The 25,628-nt window shown below is 34.3% G+C and overlaps 1 protein-coding gene across 1 annotated transcript; it reads left to right on the top strand.

Moving 5' to 3' along the window:
- Positions 1 to 2,080: 2,080 nt before the first annotated feature.
- LOC121380554 (vacuolar protein sorting-associated protein 26B-like) lies at positions 2,081 to 25,440 on the top strand. The gene is made up of 9 exons (XM_041509418.1): positions 2,081 to 2,121; positions 4,724 to 4,867; positions 9,764 to 9,839; positions 10,005 to 10,161; positions 12,352 to 12,516; positions 14,051 to 14,157; positions 16,411 to 16,479; positions 18,545 to 18,687; positions 20,048 to 25,440. The coding sequence occupies exons 1-9, from the start codon at positions 2,119 to 2,121 to the stop codon at positions 20,207 to 20,209; spliced, it is 1,026 nt and encodes a 341-aa protein (XP_041365352.1). The 5' UTR covers positions 2,081 to 2,118; the 3' UTR covers positions 20,210 to 25,440.
- Positions 25,441 to 25,628: the final 188 nt, after the last annotated feature.

The following is a 25,628-nucleotide window of genomic DNA, read 5'->3' on the forward strand; positions in this document are numbered from 1 at the left end:
AGAAACTTCCGGTAGGAATTGAGTCCAATTATCGAAAAGCACCCACAAAATGTGATAAAATGATTACCGTACAAATCCTGGACACGAACACAAAATAATACGGAGCTCGTCTTGAAGACTCTTCAAATAACCACATAGAAAACACTTAATATATGTATATTTTGGTTCACAGAATAATAATTTAAAAAACCCAATTGTTTCAGTTTGCAAGCCCAGTGAGCTCCAAGGCTGATTTTTTAATGGCTCAAAGAGTATTATAACTGTAACACAGATTAGAACTTAAGCGAGGCAGATACAGGAAAATTAAAAGGGAAAATAGATTGTGCAAAATATGTAATTATGTCCTGCTTACGAAAAAAACCCCAAAACATAGAGACTTGCTATGTAAAAAAAACCTTGATCAACAATGTCCATTAATTTAACACTGTTAACTCATAAGAAAAACTATTTTTTATTCTTGACTGTCCAGACCTATCTCCTATAGTTGGTAAATTTTGAACGAAATGTTTAATGAGCGGGATAAACTACTTAACATCAACCCATTCAAACCTGCTAATTAACATAATATATATGCTGATCTGAAACAGTTTGGGGAGCACTGAAATATTATTATAAATATGTTCTATATATAATTTACTTCACTGTTTATCAATGAGTAAAATTAATTTTAATATGTTTATATTCCTAATGGACTTAAGTCCTTTTATAAAACACAAATTAAATATAGTCTTGATTGATATCAGAATGTATGCACATTTAATTACTACTCCTTTAATAACACGTTTAATGTGTGCTCCTTTAATTATTATTATTCTGTGTTTAACAAATTTAGATCTTTGTCATATTATTTAGCGTGTTCATGTATTAATAGACCACAATACGTGGCACAACTCATTTATACTGTTCATGTATTTATGAATAAACTGAATTGAATTGAATTGTAACTATACCGACTTCTCTTTTACTAAATATTACTTCTCACGGGCATATGAAGGTGCCAAAAATTGTATAAATATATAAAAACCATTGCTGCTCAACAGTGTGGGGCACATGTCCCCTGCATATCCACCCCCTACCCCTCCTACGCCATTGATTCTTATCCTTGACAGACATAACAGCCCCTGCACAATCAGTGTATGTGAACAACGTGCTTTTTAAAGCGTAATTAGACATAATTATATAAACACAAAATAAATATTTAAAAGTAAATAACTCTAAATTAATCCATTTCGCACACAAAGATGTCAAAGGAAGATGAGTTAACTACAGACAGAAATCATATTGGCTTCATCCATCTGAGTTATGGAGTATGTACTGAACTGAATGCGTCAAATTCAATCAGCCGTCTTTTAAAGATTCTCCAATATATTTTGTTTCTATTAGTAAATTAAATAATTAGGTTGTATTTGTATTGACATATAGCTGACAATATAATGTTTACATGTTAAACTTATACCGGGTAAATAATTTTGGCTGGAAGATTGCCTTCAAGACTTGCATGGTGTTGCCATAGCCTAGACATCATGCAACAAAGGCTACCGTATTGATTTTATAAAGATTTTAAGTTGTATACTGATGTGAAACAAACTATGTTCAAAGTAATAACAATAATAAAATAAAGTTGTATATTATTTAGCATTTATTTTACATTTTCATGTTTTGCCTATGATCTGGCAACAATAAATCTTTATTTGAAAAAAAGAAAAGTTTTGATACTATTATTAAATGACAGATTATGTTTGTGAGAAAAGGTTATACAGTATATAATTTTCAACTATTAATAAATTTAAATGATGCCAAAATCTATACCCACAACGGTTGTATTTTATGACAGATCCAATTCACGTTTATAAGTTTAGGTACACTATGACTGTTTGTGGTTGTTTGCTGTTCTTTACGATACACTATCTAAAATGATGCATTAATATTCAAGAAAATTCAAAACACGAATGCTGTTCATATTGATTAAGAATATTATTAGAAAGCTTGCATAATATAAAATAAAATGCAAACAAATTAAAAAATAATAATACCATATGTATTCTCGTTTACCCGAGATTTCGGAATCCATATTGTATTTCCGAAAGAAGTCGAAGGAGGAGGGTCATCCTCTTCAAAATGGTATAAAATATCGCCGTATTTTAATTTGTGTTATTTTATGGTTTCTAATGCTCCAGCTTTTTATTGTATGAAGTTTGTACTGTCAATCGTTACGCATAGTAATACAGTGCTTATTGATCTTGGAACAACAGTGTCCGTCATCGAAGAAAATTGGTTGAAAATAGGGGAGTGTTTACTGTTTGTCATGTGACATTATCGTGTTCCTAATTAATTTTAGAAAGACTTCCGTCTTCCCCCCTTAATTTTTTGGCCAGTATGCAAATAACAGATTTTGGGTCAGACATATAAAATTATGAGACAGAATCCCCAAATACATGTTTATGATTATGATAGAATTTTGAGAGAGAAATAAATCACCAAATTCAATGCCTGTTAGTGTTACTATTTTTATTATATACTCAACAGCAAAAGAAATGCAAGTATTTTAAAGAGGCTAAAAATTAATTGAAAAGTTCGATTTTTCACCTGCATGTAATGTACTTGGGTGTATTTTGAAGCAAATTGTACCTTGTAACAGTTTTCATTTCGTTTTGTTCGCATTTACGGTTGAAGCATATCATCAAAACATACCATAGGAAAATGTCATGGGATTGTTAAGAGATCCTCGTGAAAATCAAAAAGCATGCTCTGTTCATGATATTATAGGGTATAAAAATACCCAATTTTTTAAAATTTATTCACCAATATTTATGTCGTACGAATATGCCAAGACTTACCTCACAACAGCGGGAACAAGCAATCAGAGGCCTACAGGCAGGTGATGCCGTTAGTAATGCTGCCAATGCTTTTAACGTTCACATCACAACCATTTATCGTCTGCAAGATCGTTTTGTCACCACCAACAGTACTACTGACCTTCCACGAAGTGGCCATCCTTGTGTCACCACCCAACGACAGGACAGACATAGTCATCGCTTGCATCTTCGCAGCCCATTCCTGACAGCCAATAAAACAGCTCAACAGACAATTGGGAGTCCACAACCGACCCATCAGTGGTGACGCAGTTAGACGTAGACTCTGTATAAACACACTCAGTTGTCGTCGTCCTGCCCTTCATCCCAGTTTGACTCGGCAGCACCGACAGAACTGTTGGCGTTATAAATAGTCGTTTCATACCATAGTGCTTTGGTCATTTCGTACCACAGTCATTTCGTACCATAGCCATTTCGTACTTTTTACCATCTCGTACCATAATGTTTCGTCATTTCGTACCATAGTGGTTGCATACTCTGTATTTTATTTTTGTCATGGTATGCCACTTATTATTTTTATTGTTGACGAATAAACGTTGACGTGTAAATATACCTTGTAAAGTGAGCAAAGGTTTAAATGGACATATGTATATTGCCACTGATGATCATTTCATATGATACAAGACTCCCGCCATCTTATATAGGCTTACGTCTTTAGCCCTGAGATCAGCTTGTCTTAGAAGATATTGATATGTTATTCTAACACAAAGTGTTCGTTGGTAATTAATATAATGATGAATGGAAACGTTTGAAGATAAAAGTAATAAAAGTAATATATCATTCTTTTCATGTAATTTGTTTGTTTGTTACTTTCATTCTTAAGGGTGGAGCTTCAGTATAGCTGCATTAGCCTAATGTTTATTTTTTAAATCAATAATTCAACATTTTAATATCTATCAGTCAACTAAGCTGCACAATGATTGAGGTACGAAATGACCAAGGTACGAAATGACCAAACAGACATGGTACGAAATGACTATGGTACGAAATGACCAAATAACTATGGTACGAAATGACCAGGGTACGAAATGGTAAAATTGGGTACGAAATGACTATGGTACGAAGACTATGGTACTAATTAACTGATTACCCCCATGCTGATGGAAGAGTTCGAATATGGCGCAAACGTGGACATCGTTATGATGATCAGTGTTATGATATGGGCTGCAATTGGCCTGAATCAAAGACTTGGCCCAGTTGTCTTCCAGAATATTGGTCCGGGAAGAGGTAATGGTATTACAGCTCAGCGTTACATTGATCAGGCCCTCGGACCCCATATAGTGCCTTTTTTTGCTCTTCAGCCACAATACACGTTCCAGCATGATAACGCCAGACCACACACAGCTCGGGCTATGGTTAACTTCTTACAGCAGCATAACATCAGAATTTTGCCTTGTCCAGCCCTTAATGCCGACTTAAATCCAATTGAACATTTATGGGACGAGCTGAAAAGAAGAATTGATCAAGTTCGTCAAAGACCAAGAAATGCAGCTCAGCTTCAGGCAATCATACTTCAGACCTTTCCACTTATCCTCATGGCCTTTATCAACCATCTGATCCATTCCATGTACAGAAGGTGTGTCGCAGTTGTGAATGCAAATGGTGGACATACACAATATTGATTATTGATTACTCTGTCTGGGTTGTCTGCCCTTGTTATCATTTATGACTGATGCCTATTAACATTCCTTGAAGTTAAAAAAAACTTTTGGCTTCAATAATTTTTTTCATTAGTTTACATCAGTTTTGTACAATGCTATCTAAAAATAAATACCATTCGTATTATTATTGTAACTTGCGTTTCTTTTGCTGTTCAGTGTATGTATATATATATGGGGTTTTTTTTCCAGAGTTTTTTTGGGTTCGGTCAGAGTGCTGAAATAGACATTGTTCTTGAAGGACAGGATTCCCGTAAGACTGCTGAGATCAAGACAGAGGATGGTAAAAAAGAGAGATACTATTTGTACTATGATGGGGAAACAGTTGGTGGAAAGGTAAAAAAACTAAACAAATTACATTACTTTTTAATAATTCACTCCTCTATCTGAATGTTTAAATCGATATTCAAGACTGTACTGTCAAATACATATATGTGGAGAGAATGTGCAAATAAAATAATTACGGTATATAATCTGTGTTTTAAATACTGCTTGCAAAACTGCAAGTAGAAATGTCAAAATGTCGGTTGGAAAGTGTTGACAATTTTGTGTGTAGATCAGAAAGTCAGCGATTCTTTTATTATTGGAAAACTAAGTTATTTATTTACAAAATGTAAAAGCCTGAATGGATTGAAAGTGCCTGTGGTAATATGGTGTAGAATTGTTTAACATATCTCTGAACATGCAATCCTTTGCATATGATGCAGGGCTCGAACTTAAGGTTTTCATCTCTGGAGGTAAAAACAGCTTCCGGGAATCAAAAATGTGTGGCTTCTTGGAAGTTTTTTGAAACTCATCTGAAGCTATAAGTAATTATGAGGTGTAATTCACCCAAAGATATTATTAGCAACTTTCGTTGTTACAAAAATGTGTAAAGTGGATTTTTGTTTTAAAGGAAACATGTCACGTAACCTATATTTGGCACCAACCATGTACAATTAATTATGAATTGAATCACCTAAAAATAAATTCAAAAAAATTAATTACTTAAAATATCTCAATAAACCCCCCCCAGATACGAGCTCTTATCGGAAATTGCCGATCTTTAATGAGCAGGGCAATCACGAGGTCCGTGACGTCAGAGACGCGTCGCTTGATCTGAAGCCTTACACTTAAAAGCATTAGTCCATACCACTCATAAAGAATCTAAGACTTGCACAGCTTACCAAAACAATGAGTGTTCGTTCGCAAAACGTTTTGCCGTATCAATTTGAGCTGTTAGTAAATGAAGAAAGACACACATTTACTTACAACAGTGATACTGAAGAAAAAACGGATAGCGAGTCGGAGGGTGGAGAAACCGATGGTGCCAGACCAGACCGGTCGACCAATTTACAGCCCGGAGCCTGAAAGTAACACAGAGACAAAACCAAAACTCGGATGCTAATGCCGAGGTGTATACTGTTCATATTTAGCATAAAGATACACCTCGATATGATGTATTTAAATATGTACAAAATATAAATGTAGGACAAACATTTTTTTTTTTTTTTTTTAGAAAATATCGCATTTTTCATGTTCGGGCTGTACATAATGAAATCTGTATGCACAGTGTAAACAAACGCTCTAATTTACAAGGCGCTTCACTTTCATTAACCGGACTTGTAAAACATAAATGACTTGAGAGTATAATCAACTTTTTAACTAAATATATTTCAATTTGCATTAATAGAACGAAATGGGGTTATAGTATTTTTCTCTCTTTAAAAAAAAAAGCAGCATATTATTAGGCCTATTGGTAGGGTGCGTTAGAGTAAAAACGACCATGCACGATACCCATGTGATAATTTTCTTTTCTTTGGTACTACGTAATTGGTCAGTTTTGTAATTTTATATGGGAAAGTCTACTTAATCAAAGGTTTTACAGCATTATTTACATTAATGAAGCAGGGCGGCTGTATTGTATAGTCGTACTCGATATAGTAATCATGGGGAACAAAATTTGTTATGTGATTTTATTGAAACTTTACTGACAGTGCTGGAAAAGACTGTTTCTGTGAAATCCAAATGCCTGCTATTAATAAACAATTATTATTTATTAATAACAAATGGAACACTAATTAATAGATGTGCTACTGAACGTTTTTTGTTTTCTTCCTAGTTCATTTAAGTATTGTTATTTATTTTAATTATTATTATTAAATTTTTTTTCAACAAAACTGGCCCCTTGTCTGGGAATAAGCCCACCCCATGCTAAGCTCACAATGAGTTGTCTTGGCCCCCTGGGCTTATTTCCGGTAAAATACGGTAATAACGACCTTTGAAAACTCAATAAACTCGATCTCTCGACCTAATTCTTTGGTTCCATAATAAAGATTTAATAGTGTGTGGATTGATCAAACTGTCGTTGCCAATAGTATTTTAAAGATGAATGTATTGTCAATCATGTCAATCAAGCGAAGCGCGGCTGTTTCGGGTGGTCTTGGCTATGATAATTACAGAATAATAGATCGCCGACTAAGCAAAACGAAATGATCCTGTGTTTGGTACTCGGCGTTCGTCCATGTCATGTCAAACTTTAGCTTTTCTATTTATATATCAGTTAATGTGTATCAATTACCAGTCATTTAGTTATGTTAAAAATTGATACATCACAGATCTAGCAATCTGGGGAAGGACCCGGTAACGTGGGGTTTGCCAGATCGGTTTTTAAAAGGTCTGCTTACTTGTCATCCAAGCAATCTTGCATAGGGCCCAGAAATGGGGGTGGGTGGCCTGACTGGAGAAAGAAACTAGAGGTATGAAGCGTAAATAATTTTGTGTAAAACAAATATACTTCTACAGTGTTTCTGGTAGAAAGAAATTTTTGGGTATGGTGCTATGGAATTGAAAGAAAACACGGTCAACAGAGGGTATGGGGGCCTCCGCCAGAAAGAAAATGGCTAATGTTTAGGGTTATGGTTAAGAAAATCATACAGTAATGATAAGAGTCATTGGATTTGTCAAAAGGTTAACTTAAAAAAATTAAATATGCCAAAAAATTAGGGTATGGCGCCATACCCATTTTACCCTCTGGCAGAAACCCTGTTCTAGTGTTATTCGGCATTTAGTGTTTTATTTGTTATGTTTTGACATCTGTAAAATATGTCAATGTTACTTTGTGTTATATATATATATATATATATATATATATATATATGTGTGTATATAAATGTCTTCTTTTTTCTTCTTTTTTTTTGTCAATAAATACATGTGGCCTATATGCCCAAGCATATATTTCAAATTCATCTGGGTTATCTTTTTTGTTTTATTTACTTATTTTTACAATATACGCAAAATGAATGTACCACAGGTGTCGAAGATGCCAACAGCTAGGGTGGGGTGGTGTGGGATAAGATGGGTGGCGTAGGGTGAGGTGACTGACGTAGTAATTCGCCTCATATTTGAACTCTTATATATTAATTTCGAAAACTCAAACTCCCTGAAACTCTATTTCCTAGTCCTCTTCAAGATCGAGTTATCGAAGTTTGACTGTAATTGGCATACTTCTGAACTTCCTTGAGCACATTATTATTTATAGCACCCGACACTAGTGTGTCCTGGGCCGTTTCGGACACTGTCGAGTGCTTTTCGGGTGCAAAAGTGCCCGAGCCCTGTGGTGTTGCATGGGTTTTTTTGCCAGACAAATTTTCATAAAATTAATAAAGTGAGGCAGGGGTGCACAAATAGGTTGTCTGCATGCCCGGGACAACCAATATATGTTGGGGGCAACCATTCTTTGTCAAACAGTTGCCCGACAGGCAACCAAGAAAATCATAAAACAAATGAAATGAAAAACAAAACTTCACAAAACTCGGACAGTCACGGGCAATTCAAAAATATCGGCACTGACAACTTGACCGACAGGCGATATAAATATCCACCCTAACACTGCCATCCACCCTAACGCTGTCATCCACTCAGTGTCCACAGTGCAGGCATTTGGAAAAGCCATATGCCAGATATTTCGTCCCCAACTAGCTGGGTCCTACCAATTCTCGCAACAAAATATTTCCTATTCACCCTAAAAACCTTGCTGATGCATCCCAATACTGACGATTTTTTAAGACACCATCTGGCAAGCTTTAGTCTAATTAATAATGAAATATTTCTTAAATGTTGTCATTATTAACTTTATTTCAAAACGAGTTCTACATTTTGTAAAACATGTTTTTCATGTTTTAAGTTCTTTGTATTTTCATGAATTAAATTGTATTTTTGTTAAATGGTTTAGTAATATCGTCAATATAAAATATGTATTTTGTGGCAAAATAATCCAGATAGGGACAAACTAGTTGTACTAAGTAGGGTCGATTTAACATGAGACAAAATGTTTGGTATCACTGAAAATGCGGATCAGGCCTGCTACTCGTGATCATCACGTGTACACTGTTTTACAGAGTATTCCCGTGCTTTCTCACTCTAAGGAGCCGTTCAACAATTAAGCAATTCCTGCGGCGATTTGCGTCATTGGAATTATACGTGTTATAGAATGGTGGGGGTTGTTTCTAAAAACAATATCTTGTCATATTACTTGTGTTTAATTTGTTCGATCTCCTACACAGAGGTTAAGCAGTTGTTAAAAATTTGCGTTGAATAAGGTTGGCTACAGTATGTCACAATCTTTGGGAATGGATGATGCAGCCGTTGAAACAAGTATTACATAATTTTAGAGTTTGTTTACGCTCTTTTTTGGAGGGGGTGAAGTGTATGTTTGCGCGCGTGTTTGTGCAAACAGATACGTTTCAGAATGGTGGCTATCGGCAAAGGGCATAAGACATGTGAATGGCCACAAACTACACCAACAACCATCCAGTTCATCAAAGTATTATGACTGACAGCCCAAGTGAAGATGAGCTGTAGATAAATAATATTAAAAAAGGAACAAAACTAAACTGATAAGTAATGATAATAATAAAAACATTTTAAATTTCAATTTCATTTTAATGACAGTTCAAAATTATATTCATAAAACTTTTATGAAATATGTGGGCAACCAAGAGATGATGTTGGGCAACCATATTTCAGCCACTGGTTGCCCAGTGGGCAACATCACAATTTCACATTTGTGCATCCCTGGTGAGGATATTTATTTTTCCTGTGATCATAGTTTGTTTTCTTTTCCCTCAGAAAGTCAAACACTGCAATTAGTTTTTTGCTGTTTTTAATCTTTAGTCTTGTTTTTTGTTGTTGTAAAATAATATATTGAGGAAATGCCCTGTTTAATAAAAGATTATTTTGTTTTGTTTGTAGGTCAATGTTACACTCAAGAAATCGGGAAGCAAACTTGAACATCAAGGAATAAAAATAGAATTTGTTGGTCAGATCGGTAAGTGCATTTACATTTATATCATTGTTAAAATGTGCTACAGTTGGTTTTTGCTGGATTGCATTTATTTTATTCAGTATTAGAATATTTTTGTTAATAAGTGTATTTGATTTAATAACAGAAATTAATGTTATAAATGTGTAACAATAAATATTCATTTTTTAGAGTTGTATTATGATAGAGGAAATCACCATGAATTCACATCACTTGTCAAGGAATTGGCCCGACCAGGGGAATTAACTCAAAATGCCAGCTACAACTTTGAGTTCCAGCAAGTTGAAAAGCCATACGAATCGTATACGGGTGCAAATGTCAGATTGCGGTGAGTATGTTTTGTGAATCTAGTCATTTACATAAGAATATCTGCTAGAAATGTTTATACACATGTATACATACATTTAGAAAAGTGCAGCACCCCAGTAGTTCCCATCTTCTTAAGTAGGGCACTAGTTGGTGGATTGTTTTGAAAGTGAGCTAAACTGAAGGTGTTAGTAAGTGACGGACAAAGATTTCTCACCACCAGTTTACTAAATGTTCACCTAGTATCAGATTAATTTCAAGGAATAAATAATCTGGCTGGATATATCTTTTTTCAATCTAATATGCACATGTTGATAATCCTATCATGTGTGTTTGAAAGCTCATTCCTCGGTAGTTTATATCGGCTTGTATAATGTCAGAATTAAAATAAATAAATGAAAATGTGTCTTTCTTTAGCTTTGGTGTTAACCTGGTTTGGTCACATGACATTTGTAGCAGATGGTACTCGTATAGTTTCATTTTCATCTGCTGTTTCTATCCGTAATGATGTCATTGACTGCATATTTATAGTTCATTATAATATTGCCTTGTATAGTGATTTCCCTAGAAATTAGGCAAGGCATGGTAGACCAAACACTTTTGAGGCATTTTCATCATTTTTGGGGCACTTGTTTTTCATTAAAAGTACAAAAACAAATAATTAAAAGAAACAGTAATGTAATTTTTGTGCTTGCTTTAATAAATGAATGGCAAAAGATATAAAAGGCATATTTTATTAATGAATAATACCTTTTTGGGTGTTTTATAAAGGCAATTTTAGAATTAATTACTGAAAAAGGCTTGTTTAATCTCAGGGCAGCATGGTGCTGATTGAGGCAAGATGGTGCTAGACTATTGAGGCATGTTGCTGCACCATGCTAAAACAAGCTAGGGAAAACACTACTTGTACCAACAATTGTTTAGCCATTCTTAAGGATTTACATGTTCTTCTGTAATAAAGTAGTGTTGGGAATCGGTTGGATTTTCATAATCTAACATCGGTTATAATCATTACACAGTTGGGTAGAATTATGTGTACATACAGGGGGGCTAGCTCTGGGTGAGCAAAATAATTTGCCATATTATCTTTAAATATGCAAAATCCACTGTTATTTTTCAACAAAATACCAATTATTACATGAAATGTTTTCGCCAAATCAGAATAAAATTTGCCAATTGTCCTGAAATTTGCAGTTGGCGAATTTGGCGAGTGGCAGAGCTAGCTCTAGTACATAAGTTATAATTACTATGTACGTATTGTCATGTTCACCACAATAGACAATACAAATTACTGCTTTTACTTTTAATAATTAGTTAATATATTTTTCTTTATGTACTCATGAAAATAAAAACCACCTCCAACATATTTACCTCAGGACCATCATCTAAGCTGAAGCCTGAGTGAGTGCTCCGCAAGGCTCAATGGGTAGGTGTAAACCACTTGCACCGACCAGTGATCCATAACTGGTTCAACAAAGGCCATGGTTTGTGCTATCCTGCCTGAAGGAAGCGCAAATAAAAGATCCCTTGCTGCTAATCGGAAAGAGTAGCCATGTAGTGGCGACAGCGGGTTTCCTCTCAAAATCTGTGTGGTCCGTAACCATATGTCTGATGCCATATAACCGTAAATAAAATGTGTTGAGTGCGTCGTTAAATAAAACATTTCTTTCATCTAAGCTGGGAAAAAATTACATTTAATATTTTCCCACACAATTGATTAGGGATTTTTTTCAGTTGATCATCACTGCATTGGTATATCAGTATAATAAAACAGGGCTAGCTCTGGGTGATCAGAAAATTTCGCTATATTATCTAAAGAATGTGAATCTTATAGCTATTTTCCAACAAAATATCAATTATTACACAAATTGTTTTTGCCAAATTAAAATAAAATTTGCCAACTCTTCAGAAAATTTGCAATTGTCGAATTTTGCGAGTAGCAGAGCTAACCCTGATAAAATATCAATCTGAAGGGATCATATGATGGACATATTGTCCTTTAGTAGGCTCACTTTTTCCAATTCCAACCAGTGCACTACAGTTGGTTTTATTAAGAACTAGTATTTTTGACATTTTAAACTTGTTCCTGCTAATCACCAAAGAAAAACGAATAGCCATATTTGTTTGTACCTTGTTTTAAACATTTAATAATCACTAATTAAAACTGTTAAAATGTAATTCCTTTTTATTTATTTAATTTTTTCTGTTTTAGATATTTTCTTCGTGTTACAATAGTGAAGCGGTTGACAGATGTAGTAAAGGAACAGGACATTGTCGTTCACACACTATCTCAGTACCCTGATATGAACAACAGCATAAAGATGGAGGTCGGAATAGAAGATTGTCTACATATAGAATTTGAATACAACAAATCAAAGTAAGATACTGTTGACAGGTATTTGTGTGTTTTGTTATGTTCACGTGAGTGCCTGTGAAAGTGTGTATATATGGGGAGAGTCAGAGAACATATTTATTTGTGTGTCAGAGATGGAAGTTTTCCACATTTATTTGAAAGTGGATTTTTAATTGTCTATACAGTGTTTTGGGGTTTTCAACTGTTCATATCTTCCCCATATTCTGTGTCCAAAATCTTTGATATGATTTTGGTTGATACTTTGTAAACATTCTTTCTGGAGGCCACCATCTTATACCATTGTACAACCCTAACCCTAGAGCCAATCTCAATACCCGACCACCAATATTAAAATTTACAGATCTTTTTTTCATAATCTGCTTTCATCTCTGGTGTGTATACCATATAATTTGGTGTCTAAATCTGGTTAATTGGGCCATATGTCCATTACATGTTGACATTAAAAAAAAAAAAAAATCCATTAATTGTGAACAACACTTAATGGAATTTTTTTTTCTTCTGTAATATTTGATATCTAGTTCTATGTGCCGATTTACATCCATTTTCTAATGATCTGTTAGTGCATATATATCGTCACTTGGTGGTAACTATTTTCCGACGGGATAAGGGGGTGGAATGTTTTGTTGTTAATGATGATGTATACATTAATTAGCACATGTAATTGAATGTCTGTTTTACTGCTCTCTGGAGATATCACCTCAAGGATGTGATTGTTGGTAAAATTTACTTCTTGCTGGTTCGAATAAAGATCCGCTATATGGAATTAGCAATTGTGCGACGAGAATCAACTGGTGCAGGTATTGTCCATATACTGGTTATCCACCTGTGGCTTAATGTGACTGGAGAAATATTATTTTTGTATGTGCATGTTCGTTTCTGTTGGCTGAATGCAAGTTAATATGCTACTGTGTCATTTGTCCTTGTTACCCCTATTTTAATGTAACATGTATCTCACCTGTTATTTTACGTAGGCAGACTGCCATTTCATGTTTACTCTTGTAAATATTCATAATAGTAAATATCAAAATACAAGGAATATTGCTATGACTTCAGAGGTATGGCAGTGTTTGTAAATTTGGCGTTGTGTTTGGTAATATTGAATTCAAAATACTAAATGCGGTTTGCAAATGAATTCACATTAGTCGATTAAACTTCCTATAAAATATTGAATCTTTGGTTGACCATAGCAGAATATTTTAAACTTAAAATGGCTGTCCCAAAGTTAAATAAGACCATTCACATTGAAAGGTTAAACCCTGTATTCGTATAGGGTATGGTTTAGCACACCTTGCTAACTAGTACATTACATTTTTACCTTTACACTAAATTGAAATTTTCACTTCCAAAAATCCCAACAGTTTTTATTTGGAGTGATATAAGATACAACCCTTATTTCACTGATTTTGTCAATTTTTTTTTTTTTTTAAAGTGAATGCTTTGTAGTAACTATAGTAACCAGTGTATTTAGCCAGCATTACCCATAATGCATGTGTTTTTGTGGCTTGATTTCAAGTTTTTGTTTCATTTCTTGTGACAGGTATCACTTAAAAGATGTTATAGTTGGCAAGATTTACTTCCTCCTTGTACGGATAAAAATCAAGCACATGGAGGTTCAGATAATAAAACGAGAAACGACGGGGACAGGTACATGATTTCACTTTTCGTACTAACGGTCCTGTAAGTCCGACTGTTTTCACTTCTTTGTTCAGCTTACTTTGGCAGTTGTGTCCAAGAAAAGTTGATTTTGTTTTTCATTGCTACCCACCTGAGCAATCGTTCGTTTGTGTGCTCTGTCAAAGCAGACAGTGAGATGTCAATCAGTGCTATAGTGCTCATCTTAGCATTATTTGTCTCGGAGGATCTATTGGGGTATTTTTCAATTCCAAACATTATTCAATGACAGATTTATTAATGGCCATCAATTTTTCTGTCAGTGTGCATACCTTTGCTGTTAATTTTTAATTTTTTAATTTTTATTTAACCATTTTTGTTTACATAACCATACATACATATGATAAACATTTACATACATACGTACATACATTCAACAACAATATATAGCAACATCAAGATACAATTTTTACTACAACAGCAATGTTATATGAAAGTGAATATGCTGTTAATGAAAAATAGTCTATATGGTGAGATTGTTTTCACCTTTTTTCTTGTACATGTTTGTAATTTTTTGGGTATTCATTTCTTGATTGGTATTTAAGAGATACTAGAATAAATTCATCTGGACAGCCCTTATATAGTCAAATGATACTTTGTTTTCCAGTATTCAGATATATGTTTACATAATGACATGTACATGAAAGACGGAGTTTAAGTGTGTGTATTTAAATTCAAGGGATACATATACATTGAAACTCATGGGCAATCAGGCTAAGATATTGATTTCCTTATCTGCCTCTTAACATCCAATAGCTGATGGTTAATAAGTCAATATGCTCTAGTGGTGGTGTTAAACAAAAACAAACTTTAACCTTTCCTTCTCTGCCTCCTTAAAATGTTAGGCTGCAGCTGAAGCCCATAAAAATGTGCAATTTGGCGAATTTGCTAAAAATATCTGTCGCCAAATTCAAGTTTCATTTAGCAAAACTGCTATTCAGTTGGAGTAGCCAGTATGATAGAAGCAGGTTTCCTTTCTCAATATCTAGACATAAGTGTTAAAATATGTTAGACACTAAATATCTGTAGTCCACAATATGCTAATGTGTCATTGAAATAATTAGTTGTTTACAAAATGAAGAGCTTTAATTCTGGGTCATAATTAACTTCATTCCACAGTTACACATTTGTTTTTTCTATTCCTCTCATTTCTGTGGTTATTTTTACCTTTGGTTCTAAATTTATTTAAATGTAAGAGATAATACAGTATTGATGTTGGTTTTACAGTTTTATAATTATAAAGTTATGTTGTACTGTCACTTTTGTATTGCATGCATTGGATATTCTGTATATACAATTACATGTATGGTCATTAAATTCTGTTTATTCTTTGTTCGTACATGTTGTGGTATTTGGTATTTTTTCTGTGATGTACTTGCATGTGCTTCATTTTACCACTGCCTTTCTTAAATGTCTGTGTAATATTTAAAATGGATTACAGCATACTAACTTGTATCATTTTAAGTCAAAAAAGAATTTAGGAAGCATCAGTATGTCTCTTGTAGCTTTGGCATGACCTATATTCTCATAACGAACATGCACCTCCCACTGCCACTACACGTGTTCTAGAATGCTGTGAATATCAAATGTAAATAACATTGAAGATGTTAACATGGACTGCTTTTTGGAAATATACCTTGTTAATTTTCACAAACTTATATCACCAGTAATTTCAAACTTGTTCCAGAAAACTGGTCAGCCAGCCAACAGTTTGACATGTCCAGTACAAAGTTACTTCCCTTTTAATTATGTTCTTAGTGTACACACTAGACTAGTGAATAACATATTCATCAGTTGACATTCCTTCTTTATTCAAAGACTGGAAGCTGATTATTTATTTGATATATGTATATGCTGTTTAGGAACAATGTTAGAAATCCATACATTTATATGTCTATCATTTTGTCCATCAAAAGCTATGCTTTTTAAAAATTCTCTATCATTCGGTGACAGATTAAGTTCTCTAAAGCACATTATATATGAAATCTAGAACATTAATTGTCTACCGTTGTGTATAATTATGCAAAACTTGTTTTTAAAGAACTGCTGTAAAGCCAGATAGTACTTAATAGCAGAAAATCGAACTAATTTATAATATGTTATTGCATCATTTTAGTAATGTAATAATTAAAATGTGCTTATGTTAATAAGTATATACTGTAGTGCCTTTGTTGAAGTTTGTTTCATTTACTTCTGAGTGTTAACTATGCTGTTTCTCTCTTTTAGGTCCAAACACATTCAATGAAAATGAAACTATTGCTAAATATGAAATTATGGATGGTGCTCCAGTTAGAGGTGAGACTGATATTCGTTTGATCAAGTTTTATTGTTCTTGACTTGCCTGTTTTATGGGGGTGAGATCAAGCTGCATTTCTGGGCTAGAAATGAAAAAAAAAATCTACATGCACCAGGTGCATGCTGAAAAAAAAGTTACATGCACCATTAAAATTCTGCATGCACCAAAAATAAGGTAAATCGGAATTATTCGGCAATACCTATATGTATTTATTAACAGTACCGGAACGTTATACAGCTGCGTTTATTACTGATTTTTGGTCAAATTAGAAAATTTCACCCAACGTAAACGTCTTACAGAAATCTATAATAGGCCTATTACAAAAACGTACGAATATTTGTGTTTCGTATTAAGCAAGTTATCAACTTTTTTAACTCCATAAGATCTGTTGGTATAATATAAATTAGCCTACGGAATTCGATGAGAAGTTGCGATTGACATAATCACTGGCTGACTTCGAGTCAACTACGCGAGTAACGCACCTGCACGTTCGCAATCATCTGATCAAGTGCCCATATCTGAGGTTGAAAATATTCAAGGCAGTTACGATACTTTGTATTGATCACAGACCTGGCGGAGTTCAATTTGTCAGTGACGACAACAACTGTGTTATGCGCGTGGATACCCCAAAGTCGGTCTCGACCACCTTCCCTAATACCGTTCACGGATATAACCGAGATATTGCCGGCAATTTTCGCAAATATATTTCATGGAAATGACCGAAAGGGCGCCATTGTTGTAAGTAGGATTATGGGATACAAAATGGATGCGCCCATAAGATAAAGGTTATCGTTTTCATGTGGCGAACAGATTACGAAATGCATACGCAAAAATCAACAACTTGAGTCTGAATCTGGTAGACAACAGGATACTAGTATACACAGTACTTGAAAAATATTAGCATGCACCGCGTGCACCCAGTTTTAAAAGTTACATGCACACGCAAAAATCAGCATGCTCCGGTGCATGTACTAACACTGCATTTCGAGCCCTGCATTTGCATGTGATGGTTTTCAGGATATGTTGCCTCAATGGATTTTAAGGATGGGTAGAATTGGGCGGTATTGAAATTTCCGGTTCAGTATCTGTATTTTGGGGGTGAGTTACCTCAGTATCGGTATGATACCAATATCGAGCAGTATTTTCGGTATACTTAGCTTTAAATGCATGTCCTAGTTAAGTCTCACCCACTAATTTCATCTAAATAAAATTAAATTTCATACACAAGACCCTCATCTCTCTTCATTTCAGCTATTTTGTGTTCAACAGATATATTGTTTGTGCTTTACTAAATGGTGTAAAACATTTTTCAATAACAAAATGTAAGTATTTTGAGATTTGCTTGGTACGGTAAATCGATATTGACATGATACCGATACCAAACGGTATATACGGTATACTGCCCAGCTCTAAGGATGGGAGTTCCCGTCTAAACCACTGCCCTATGACTGGTACACAACAAGCTATGGAAAAGTGCACATAAAAGATAACTTGCTACTAATCACTGGCAGTAACCTAGTTTTACCCTTCTTTTTCTTATCTTTTGTTTTTCTTCTTTTGTTTTTCTTTTTTCCTTTTCTTTAGACATGATGGTGTTGGTTTAAATCTGTAAAAAAATACAGGTGACTGTTGAAAGGTCATGATCGTTTCAGGGGAGTATTTTTGAAAAGTCATGATTGTTTTAGGGGTGTTGTTGAAAGTTTATGATTGTTTCAGGGGAGTATTTTTGAAAGGTCATGATCGTTTCAGGGGAGTATTGTTGAAAGGACATGAGTGAGTTGAAGGTTCATGATTGTTTCAGGGGTGTTGTTGAAAGTTTATGATTGTTTCAGGGGTGTATTGTTGAAAGTTCATGATTGTTTCAGGGGTGTATTGTTGAAAGTTCACGATTGTTGAATATTAATGACTGTTTAATGATAGTATTATTGAATATTGATGATTGTTTCAGGGGTTTATTGTTGAAAGTTCATGATTGTTTCAGGGGTGTATTGTTGAAAGTTCACGATTGTTGAATATTAATGACTGTTTAATGATAGTATTATTGAATATTGATGATTGTTTCAGGGGAGTCCATACCCATCCGTCTCTTCTTAAGTGGGTATGAGCTGACCCCGACGATGCGTGACATTAATAAGAAATTCTCTGTGCGCTACTATCTCAATCTGGTGCTGGTCGATGAGGAGGAGAGACGCTACTTCAAACAACAGGTACACACAAAATAATTTTCTTCTTTCTCTTTCTTCTTTCTTTCTTTCTACTTCAAACAACAGGTACATATAAAATAGCTCTTTCTTCTTTCTTTCTTTCTTTGTTTCTTCTTTCTACTTCAAACAACAGGTACACATAAAATAGCTCTTTCTTCTTTCTTTCTTTCTTTGTTTCTTTCTTTCTACTTCAAACAACAGGTACACATAAAATAGCTCTTTCTTCTTTCTTTCTTTCTTTGTTTATTCTTTCTACTTCAAACAACAGGTACACATAAAATAGCTCTTTCTTCTTTCTTTGTTTCTTTCTTTCTACTTCAAACAACAGGTACACATAAAATAGCTCTTTCTTCTTTCTTTATTTGTTTCTTCTTTCTACTTCAAACAACAGGTACACATAAAATAGCTCTTTCTTTCCTTCTTTCTTTTTCTTTCTTTCTACTTTAAACAACAGGTACACAAAATAGCTATTTCTTCTTCCTTTCTTTCTTTCTTTCTGTCTTTCTTTCTTTCTTTCTGTCTTTCTTTCTACTTTAAACAACAGGTACACAAAATAACTCTTCTTTCTTTCTACTTCAGAAAGCAGGTACACACAAAATAGCTATTTCTTCTTTCTTTTTTTCTTTCTTTCTTTCTTTCTTTTTACTTCAAACAGCAGGTACATACACAAAACTATTTCTTCTTTCTTTTATTATTATTATTTTATTTTTTTTCAACTTTTTATTATTGTTAACTGTATATTGGAGGAAAACAAACTTGCATTATGAGGGAAAATATGTTTGTAACTAATCTATTCCAAAATAGACTTACGTTTGTTTAGAATGTTGTATTATTTATTCTGTTTTTGTGTACATTCATATACCGAACTACAAATCAAAACCAACCTTTTTTTGGTCTGCTATTCATTCACCTTACCTGGGATCAATCCCCATCGGTGGGCCCATTGGGCTATTTCTCATTCCAGCCAGTGCACCATGACTGATATATCAAAGGCCTTGGTATTTACTACCCTGTCTGGGATGGTGCATATTAAAAGATCCCTTGCTGCTAATCGAAAAGAGTAGCCCATGAAGTGACATCATCAGGTTTTCTCTCTCAATATATGTGTTGTCCTTAACCATATGTGTGACGCCATATAACCGTAAATAAAATGTGTTGAGTGTGTTATTAAATACATTTCCTTCCTTCATACACCTTACAGAAGTTTGCTCTTGTTATAATATTGAAAACGTTTTATGTAGAGTCTGTAAATCTTGAAAACTGTTTTAAATAGATGTATAACTTAAAATTAAACTTTCAGAATCTGTTGCTTAAAAACCTGAACTTTGACAATATTTAAATTGTTTGGGTTTTTTCTCCCCAGGAAATTACAATTTTTAGAAAGTCTGATAAAGTAAAAAGAAACTACCAAGCTTCCATGCACCATCATCATCAACACTTCGCTAGAGACCAACCGACAAAGAGTAAGACGGCGACACCCCCTGTACAAGAAAATAACACAGACAGTGCTGAGGGAGAGAAATGAGGCTGACTATGTTGGTAGAGTGATAGGACACTTCTTTGTTTGTGTGGAGAGAGAAGGAGACCATGGGGCGTCTTCCTGGTCGATCGGTGTGTGTGTAATACTGTGATTCATGATCAAAGACCTCGTAATTCTATTTACAATTACACATCTTTAAACAAGGAAAGACTTGGGGATTGCCGCAATACTGGTGAAGTGTGCATTAACTTTAAGCAGTGCTTGCGTACGCTCAACGGATGTAATTTGAGAACACGATTGTTATTTGTTATTGTCTCCCATGAAGTGACAGTTGCTGCACTAAAGTCGGAAATTTAGTTTTTACATACAATGTATACAGTGCACTGTTTAAACTGGAGTGAAAGGGAAAATGATGAAATACTCCGGTATACATTCAGAGTGACAAAAATCACCTAGTCTATTTTCACTGAACAGGACCCTGATTTGTGCCAGTTTACATTGAAATCCAGATTACGTGGATCCTGTTGGATTGGGTCATCTCCGTATTGTGGACTGACAATCAGAATTGATTATGACCACTTGATATAAAAATGACAGCAGTTCCTTTCATCACATATAGTATATTTTGGTGGGCATATATGTAACAGGAGGCATGGAAAGCTATATAATTTAGAATTCTGAATACTTTGAACTTTAAAATGTGTAAATCTGAAAACCATGACTTTAGACGTACAAAGTTCTGATTGTCAGCTCTCAATATGTTACGCCTAGATCACATTATTCGATGGTTATTGTCTGCAACCGAATATGTTCAGTCATGCCAAATGCTGTTAGGACAACTAAAATTCAGTCCCAAACAACTGGGTTTTTTATTACACACTACAAGACACGACTTGACTCAACTTGACAGTTGAGTTGTATTGCCTTGTATAATGTTTTCCAGGCTTAAGTTGTGCCCATTCAGAAGTGATAGGAGTGAGGCAATTAACAGGCAGAGTATGGGGGATAGGCTGGGTTGGTGAGTCATGTGCATTTTTAAAATGCTGTTATTGCATGATGATATAATAAATACACAGCTTATTTTAATTTCTTGAAACATGCACACAAGTGTTAATTCATAATGTTTGGCACTTACAAATAAATGTAACAAACATTAAAGAACATGCAGTTTTTAATATTTTCAAATTGGTAGTGTTTCTAGCTGTTAGTAATTACCTTTAAATTTTACCTTTAAATGTGTACGGTTAAGAAAATGTACAGTTCTGGCTAACTGCCACACTAGCCGTGCGCACATCTAACTAGACTTTAACTAGATGTCTGTCCTTGCTGGTCCATCTCAATTGGTCTCAGCCATTGTTTTAAAGAAATTATATTAGCATATTTAAAACCCCAGTCTCATATACACAAATTATATCCCGAATGGGCCCGATTTAAGAATTCTTGGATATACGTACTGAGACCATTGGGGGATCCTGGCCTTTCATCAGTATTCTTGAATGCTCTTGATCGACTCCTGACTGTTTTGAACATGTTCAAAACTGTCGGGAGTAATTGTGAATAAAGTTGAAATCGTGACTCAATTATACGAGTTCTTGAGGGTATCGTGTGTAACCGTAGTATGTTCGTAGACTCATTCGGGATATTCGTGGTTAAATGTGGGGTATTTTGTATGACTGTTGAAGGGTCTTTCTTTGCCTCTGGTTCTCCACGGGTGCGCTGGCTCTTCCCTCATCCTTTGTGGCCGTTTGCTGACTTGAAGAGCGGCATGGTGATGTTCACTGCTGGCATGCAGAATGTCAAATGAAATCTAGCCTGTTCAGCGTCTTGCTGCAGTCGTACTAGGTTCTTGACGCAGTTGTACTGATTATTCGTATAGCAGTCGTGCAGATTCGTAGGCATGTCGTAGTAATTCTTGACGCGTTCTGCATTAATCGTTATGATTCGTAGCGTATTCGGGAAGGCATCCTAGTAGGTCGTCCCGATTCATCGGGCTCAGGATCGTAGTGGTATCATGTTAGTTCTTGCAGCAGTCGTGAGTATTCGTACACAGTTCGGGAAAGAAGCCGAATCATACAAATTATGACAAAAAATCAGGAATAATCGGGGCTGCATAGGATCGTGTACATTCCTGGACATTCGGGTTATAATTCATGTATGTGAGACTGGGGCTTAACACTGCATTTTTGCAGCCTGGTTGGTAATTTAGTTGCATATTAATAATTAGGTATGACAGATGGCTAATCAGTTCTCATAATGTGTGAGAGAAAAATTACAGTCCTAATTTTGTCCAGCCCAGAAATATATTTTGGTGGTCACAAATAAAACTTTGAAGGGAGAAAAATAGAATTCTAGTCATGAAGTTGTTTTACATTCCATACATTTAAAATGGCCAAAGAATTATGAACAGTAGTGGTATGTTGGTAAAATGGAATAATAATGAAAAGTTATATATGTTTTAAAATTGCAGAGAGTAATGAATTGTTTAATATTTTTTAAACTGCAGAAAGCTGTGAATGCAAGACTCAAACTTAAGAATTTGTCACCCACAGCAATTTTTACAACAAATTGTGACGGATGAAATGGCCCACCAATGGCAATTTTGAGCCTCCCTACATTAAAAAAATTGTTTACAGTGACTTTCGCAGCATATGAACAATACTGAAAGGTTATTTTGCTGTATGAAGTCTATATCTAATGTACAAAATTGTATATACATTTTGGTGTATATATTTTGCCGTCTTTGAGGAACTTTACCGCCAGCAGTCATTTTTATCAGGCAGTACTTTGTCAGTTGATTTTCAGCTGGTGATTGTTTTGATTGAAACATTTTGGAATGTTTTCAATCTATAAACAATTGTAAATTGTTGAATGTTTTTAGACTACAAATTGCCAAATGTTAAATGGTTAATTTACTGTAATTCAACTGACTGGTCCAAATCACTACATTTTTTTCTCTCTTTTTATTCTAACATAAAAAAAATTGTTACCTCTATGAAATTCTTTTTTATTAATAACACAAAGCATGTAACACAGGCATGATTTGTCATCCTGACAACCATTGTAGTTTGTTGTGTGATTAATAATAATATGGGCGATGTTTTCAGTCCTGATGATTGTGTGTTATGGGTGTGGAACCTTTGATCATGATCCTATTTCTGTGTCCAGTCTTCACCAAAACCGACTTTTATCACGATACAAACGAGTTAATCGTATGTGTGTGTGTGAGAGAGCGGATACAAGTGCTATATTTTTTCCTGGTTTATGTAAAATACTATGAATACCATTAGCACTGCTGTATAAAACATTTTATTCAAGGAATTGTGAGTATAGGGCTGTTAAACATGTGTAAAGGAACGTTAAAATATTTACAAGTATACAAACAGTTTTCTGTTTCGCTACCACCATCATCTCCTCAAAGTGTCTCTTAAAAATGTTTTACAATGGAAATTGTTACTGACACACACACACCCCCCCCCACACTTTTTTTTTTTTTTTTAAACGTAAGCTAGTATTAACAGCCTTCACCCACCACCCACCACATCCCCAGAGTACAGTTAACCACTTTGTACACACATCAAAGTTTTGTTGATGGTCCCTAAAATGCCTGTATAAAGTGTTTTATTCAGTGAATACAAGTCGTACATGTATTGCTGTACAAAACCTACTGTGTACATTTTCAAACAAATAGAGTATATATTAATATGCTATTTCCTTCTAGATCATTTTATGTATGTACAGATTTATTAATATATGTCATCAGTGTTTTGTATAATTAACTCACTGTGTGTGTATATACTTGTGTATGTACTGTAATAAGATGTACATGTATGGGGTTCTTATGCCCTTAACTGGTTCATTATTCGATAACCTTTTTTTCCCTATTTATTTGTAAAAAAAATATTTGTTTTAAAAAATGTCCCGAGAGTTTGCTTGTTCATTGGAATGAAAGTGATGTTGCTCCATTAAACAAAAAACTGCTAACAATAACTATTTTACCATTAGTCTTTGTGAAAGCAATAATCGGGGTTTGACAAGTGACCCATCCTGATGCCTAAAAACCCCACAAAAACAGAATTGTTTTGCATATGTTATACATACATTGCAAGGTATTTATAGGCTGAAATTCGATTTAGAATTTGGCTAGTCATGCATAGTGGCTTTTTAAAAAATGTGTCAAACATTTGGACACTGCAATAGGCCTCAAGATTTTACGGAAATAATCGTTTTCACTAGAATATTGGAAGCAGGTCAGCAATATTACAGATTATCATGTGACATATTTTATCCTGGCCTCATATGTTTTCGATATGATAAGCAAAAAATTAAAATATAATAAAAACAATACTTTGTACATAAAATAATATGTTACCTCTCTCAAGTCACATTACTTTATTGTGAAAAACAGTGATAATCTTCCATGAACGCAATGTTTTTCTCCAAAAAAAAACTAGCCGCTAAGTCGTACAGGTGTTTTCGCTATATTTTGACAAACATCATATGTATTCGGTAGTTTTATTGGCTGTCTATTTTTGTCCTTGTTATGGAAGTGTAGGGTCTATATTCTGTGAAATAAGTTACATCAAAATCGTCTTTTGAAAATAAAATCATAAAATGTTTGTAACTTGTAGAAAATATTGAATTATTTTCAGATCAATAAACAGTGTTCACCAAAAACATATTTACATTATGTTTTTGTCATAGGTTAATGTCTAATCCTCTTGTTCTACATATCAACAACACCAAAATTCAGATTGTCACCTTAAGTATTCTGACAGAGGTACAGAACTATATACTTTGATTTGTAGTAAATGTAATGTACATGTAAACATGCCCCCACCAGAAATTACTGAAAAGAACTTTGCTGTGAATGACATAAGAGGTAACCCAACCAGACTTCCATAAATTTTATTGTTCAGTGTACTGATCATGTGGAATATCGTCTAACTTTGTCAAGTCAGATGTTGCAGATGATAACTTTGCAGGGATTTGTAATACTTGGATTTTGCTATGTGAGGCATTTCATTAGTACCAAAATATAGTATTAGGAAAAACTGATAAGATGCACAATAGTTATGGTATTTTAATTAAAACATAAAGCTGGTAGTTTGATTTGAAGCATTTTCATTATCAAGAGAAAAAAGACACCCTGTTGTTTATGTTCAGGTCAATAGTGACAAAATATCTTGCATAATCTCGCAATACATGCAGTTACAAAGTATGGAAAACATATGTCAATGGAAATTGCATGACGGTACAATACTATTACCATTATTTCTGAAAAACAGTTTCCTATGGGTTTGGATGATTACTCGACGCGAAACCGAAAAAGTATTTCCCATAAAATCTGTAATCCTGAGGCAGTGTGACATGAATTAAAGATTCCTATGAGACATGCTGAATGTTAGCAAGATTATACATGCATTTTATTTACTGAGTATCTGACTTCTTTTTTTATCTTCTAAAA

The sequence above is a fragment of the Gigantopelta aegis genome, chromosome 9 (assembly GCF_016097555.1).
Source record: "Gigantopelta aegis isolate Gae_Host chromosome 9, Gae_host_genome, whole genome shotgun sequence".
Classification (NCBI taxonomy): Eukaryota; Metazoa; Mollusca; class Gastropoda; order Neomphalida; family Peltospiridae; genus Gigantopelta; species Gigantopelta aegis.